Genomic DNA, 5000 nt, shown 5'->3' on the forward strand with positions numbered 1-5000 from the left:
TTGGAATATTTAAAAAAAAAAAGTTGGAATATTTAAAAAAAAAAAACAGTTGGAATATTTAAAATAAAAAGTTGGAATATTTAAAAACCAGTTGGAATATTTAAAAAAAAACAGTTGGAATATTTAAAAAAAAAAATTCAGGTTAACACATACGGTGAATGTATTTTTCAATACAGAGATTTTTTTTTATTTTATTTAAACATAGTATGTATTACAAATATGTGAACAAACAGTAATAAATTACTTATTTGTAGGAAAAAATAGAAATACACAAAAAAAATAACGTCTCTATCTGATGACGTTACGACGCGTCGCCGTGTTTTGAGTTTGGTTTCAGCGCGAGGACACACAGCTACGGTGACGGCAGTTTAGACACCAGGACTCCTCGATAAGTTTAGGAAGACAGATTCAGACTCTCCCGAAGACCGAACACGCGCTTCCTGGGGGAAATATTAAAGTTATACTGTGATATTAGCCGAGATTTAGCGTAATTTGGCCGTTTCAAGCCACAACAGCGAGCCAAAGGAACCGTCTCTGCGCGAGCGCGCCCACCACCGCATCCCGGTGAAAGGTTGCCTGAGTCCGGGATCCAGATGGAGGGCAGCGCCGCTGTCAGCTCCATGGCAGCCCGGGAAAGGTTGCCTGAGACCGGGATCCAGATGGAGGGCAGCGCCGCTGTCAGCTCCATGGCAGCCCGGGAAAGGTTGCCTGAGACCGGGATCCAGATGGAGGGCAGCGCCGCTGTCAGCTCCATGGCAGCCCGGGAAAGGTTGCCCGAGACCGGTATCCAGATGGAAGGCAGCGCCGCTGTCAGCTCCATGGTTCTGTTTGAGGATGAGTCGGTGGATGTTTGGTACGGAACCGGAGCCCAGCTCCAGCTCTCGCCGTGTGGCTGTGAGTTCACGCTGCTGAAACCCGCTGAGGTCTCCGGACATCCTCCGAGATCCCCCGAGACACTCCGACATCATCCGAAAGCCGCCGAGAGACTCCGACAGAGGACCAGGTTCAGCGTCAGCTCTTACAAGGTGAAAACATTTCTGTACAAAGAGTTGTTATCACCAAGATTAAAATGTAACTAAGTACATGTACTCCAGTACTGTTCTTCAGTACCAAATGTTGAGGTACTTGTACTTGATTTGAGTCTTTTCTTTTCATGCCACTTTCTACTTCTACTCCGCTACATTTCAGAGAGAAATATTGTACTTTTTACTCCACTACATTCATCTGTTACAGCATTGTGGTGAAAACAAGTCAAAAATACACATTTAGGTCTTTATTTTACAATACTTGTCTGCACCCTGTCATCACACATACTGTTGGAAAGCTCCCTCTCTCCTGTACAATGCTGTCGGATCCAAATATGGTCATTTCCTTTTTATCAGCAACCAATCGTTAAAGTAAAAGGGGGGACTTAACTCTAAATGCGCAATCTCATTGGCTGATGCCAATTTCTGACAACGTGATTCGTTCAGAATCGTCACGTGACGCGCTCTGACGTTTCCGCGGTGGTATGTTGATTCAGTATTCACAGTATTCTCCTGTTTTTTATTATTAATCCATCTTCCGAACATGTTTTTTTGGAAACCATTCAGCTATCAACATGTTCAGCTCTTTCAGCTCATGATGGCTCACCCTCAACCTCTGTTCTACTGTTTATACTTTTTCAACAACAAATTACAATGAAAGTTTTTATTATAACTTTCATTTAGGTTTAGCCCTGTGTGTGTGTGTGTGTGTGTGTGTGTGTGTGTGTGTGTGTGTGTGTCTGTGTGTGTGTGTGTGTGTGTGTGTGTGTGTGTGTGTATGTGTGTGTGTGTCTGAGTGTGTGTGTGTGTGTCTGTGTGTGTGTGTGTATGTGTGTGTGTGTCTGAGTGTGTGTGTGTGTCTCTGTGTGTGTGTGTGTCTGTGTGTGTGTGTCTCTGTGTGTGTGTGTGTGTGTGTGTGTGTGTGTGTGTGTGTGTGTGTGTGTGTGTGTGTGTGTGTCTGTCTGTGTCTGTCTGTGTGTGTGTGTGTGTGTGTCTGTGTGTCTGTGTGTGTGTGTGTGTGTGTGTGTGTGTGTGTGTGTGTGTGTGTGTGTCTGTCTGTGTGTGTCTGTGTGTGTGTCTGTGTGTCTGTGTGTGTGTGTGTGTGTGTGTGTGTGTGTGTGTGTGTGTGTGTGTGTGTGTGTGTGTGTGTGTGTGTGTGTGTGTGTGTGTGTGTGTGTGTGTGTGTGTATCTGTGTGAAAACTCCCTAACCGTTGATCCCTGAACATGTCCCGTTGTATTTAAAGTTCTGGTTTCTGTTACAGGAAGTTCTGGTTTCTGTTACAGGAAGTTCTGGTTTCTGTTATAGGAAGTTCTGGTCGCTGCGTTGGCGTTCAGGAATAAATACGCTCGCCGCCCGTACCTGCCGGAGGAACTCGTCCCCGCCGAACACACGAAGGTAACGACATGTGTCCAACAAACACACAGAAAGACAGACACACACACACACACACACACACACACACACACACACACACACACACACACACACACACACACACACACACACACACACACACACACACACACACACAGACACACACACACAGACACACACACACACACACACACACACACACACACACACACACACACACACACACACACACACACACAGACACACACACACACACACACAGAGAAAGTTTGGGGATTTACCAAAAGTCATGAACATACTGGACACATTAGGGAATATTTGAGGAAAAAAAGTTGTTGTTTTTTATAGAAAAAAGTCTAAAGGAATATTTAAATAAAACATAAACTGATTACTGATCAAAATAGCTGGAGATTCATTTAACAGTTGATAACTGATCTATTCATCTCGGCAGCTCTAGCTTTATGTTTCTAGTCAGTATGGAAGGAGGGAAGGAAGGAGGGAAGGAAGGAAGGATGAAAGGAAGGAAGGAAGGAAGGAAGGATGGAAGGATGAAAGGAAGGAAGGAAGGAAGGAAGGATGAAAGGATGAAAGGCAGGATGAAAGGAAGGAAGGAAGGATGGAAGGATGAAAGGAAGGATGAAAGGAAGGAAGGATGAAAGGAAGGATGAAAGGAAGGAAGGAAGGATGGAAGGATGAAAGGAAGGATGAAAGGAAGGAAGGATGGAAGGATGAAAGGAAGGAAGGATGGAAGGATGAAAGGAAGGATGAAAGGAAGGAAGGAAGGATGGAAGGATGAAAGGAAGGATGAAAGGAAGGAAGGATGAAAGGAAGGATGAAAGGAAGGAAGGAAGGATGGAAGGATGAAAGGAAGGATGAAAGGAAGGAAGGATGGAAGGATGAAAGGAAGGATGAAAGGAAGGATGAAAGGAAGGAAGGATGGAAGGATGGAAGGAAGGAAGGATGAAAGGAAGGAAGGATGAAAGGAAGGAAGGATGGAAGGAAGGAAGGATGAAAGGAAGGATGGAAGGAAGGAAGGAAGGAAGGATGAAAGGAAGGATGGAAGGATGAAAGGAAGGAAGGATGAAAGGAAGGAAGGATGAAAGGAAGGAAGGAAGGAAGGATGAAAGGAAGGAAGTAAGGATGAAAGGTTGTATCTGTGTGTGTGTGTGTGTGTGTGTGTGTGTGTGTGTGTGTGTGTGTGTATATAACTGTTATTTTTGTGCGTTTCTTCCTGCAGCCTTGTTTCAGTGTGGACTCAGACGTGCGGTGGCCCGAGTGTTCTTCCTGCGCGGCCGAACTTGGACCTGGAGGCGAGACTATCGTGAGGTCTGAGGGGGGGCGAGCCGCGTTGATGCTGTCGCCCTCGGGGGAAGAACTCTCCGTCGAGTTTACGTGCAGCCTCAGTCAGACGCCGAGTCAGACGCCGAGTCAGACGCCAGAGACGGTGTACCGATCCACCTCGGTGGTCCAGCATCACTCCGTCTGCTCTGTTCCCTCCGTCTGGTCCTACCCTCTCTGGCTGGCTCGCCAACTCCACGCGTCTCGTCTCTCTGAGCCAGAAGACGTCCCAGCAGACGGAGCAGTAAACCCGCTGGACATTTCCACCGTAGAGCGGAGGACTCGCCTCCCGGAGGCGCTGCCTCTCACGTGTTCATCCCCCCACTGGCACAGGCTAGTGATCCATCCATTGTTTTTATATCGTCATCACAATATCAACTGCCGCAATAAACACATCGCAATAGACACTCAGGGCTCCTATCTCGCACCCGGCGCAGCGCAAAGCCCGACGCAAGTTTCTTTGCTAGTTTAAGACCGAGGCAGTTGTCAGTTTCCCGTCCGTTTAAATAACAAATGCACCTGCGCCCATCTGTGGCCCATGGGGGTGCTTACAGGGAGGTGTGTTCAGGAGCGTTCTGGGCATACTGGTCTTACAGGGAGGTGTGTTCAGGAGCGTTCTGGGCATACTGGTCTTACAGGGAGGTGTGTTCAGGTGCATTCTGGGCGTGCTGGTCTTACAGGGAGGTGTGTTCAGGTGCGTTCTGGGCATACTGGTCTTACAGGGCTGTCAAACGATATTTTTTTTCTGAATCGCGATTAATCGCCTGTTTTATCACATGATTAAACTATTATTCAGCATTTCAGAACAGTTTTTAAGTCCATATTAACAACGGAAAGCCGTTCTTACCAGAGGATCTCAACTGGGAATCAAATGAATGCAAATAGAGTTACTTTATGAACTTGACTTTAAGATTTGTATTTGTTTATTATTATTTACTGTAAACCAAAGAAAAATGTGTGAATCTGTCATTATTGCACATTTCAGAACATGCCGACCGTAGTACGTCTGTAAGACCCGAGTCCTCTACGATGCTGACAGGTCTGCAGGTAGCTGCCACCTGTTTTGCGAGAGCTGTAGTCATTATTTTGGGATTTGGTTCCATCAACAGGTCGGCGAGTAGCACTCTCCAAAATACTGCTTAGCCTGAGTGGGTAGCATCAACCAGGGTCACGTTAATTAGCTCGTAGCTGGTAGCTTCGTGATATTTTACTTGTCTACGAGCCGTCCGGGAGTTTAGGAAAATAAAAAGCTCCATTCAGA

General features: G+C 46.2%; 1 protein-coding gene across 2 annotated transcripts in view; it reads left to right on the forward strand.

Annotated features, from left to right (window-relative positions):
* The first annotated feature begins 298 nt into the window (after positions 1-298).
* cunh5orf34 (chromosome unknown C5orf34 homolog) overlaps positions 299-5000 on the forward strand; it is a 12589-nt gene continuing 7887 nt past the window's right edge. Inside the window, exons 1-3 of one of the 2 annotated variants that reach the window (XM_078245534.1) lie at positions 299-1025; positions 2333-2422; positions 3639-4072. In XM_078245534.1, the coding sequence (XP_078101660.1) occupies positions 594-1025; positions 2333-2422; positions 3639-4072 (956 nt within the window). In that variant the 5' untranslated portion in view covers positions 299-593. The remainder of the gene's footprint in view (positions 1026-2332; positions 2423-3638; positions 4073-5000) is intronic. The other variant, XM_078245533.1, reaches the window with a different exon arrangement.

This window comes from Sander vitreus, unplaced genomic scaffold, assembly GCF_031162955.1.
Source record: "Sander vitreus isolate 19-12246 unplaced genomic scaffold, sanVit1 ctg573_0, whole genome shotgun sequence".
Classification (NCBI taxonomy): domain Eukaryota; kingdom Metazoa; phylum Chordata; class Actinopteri; order Perciformes; family Percidae; genus Sander; species Sander vitreus.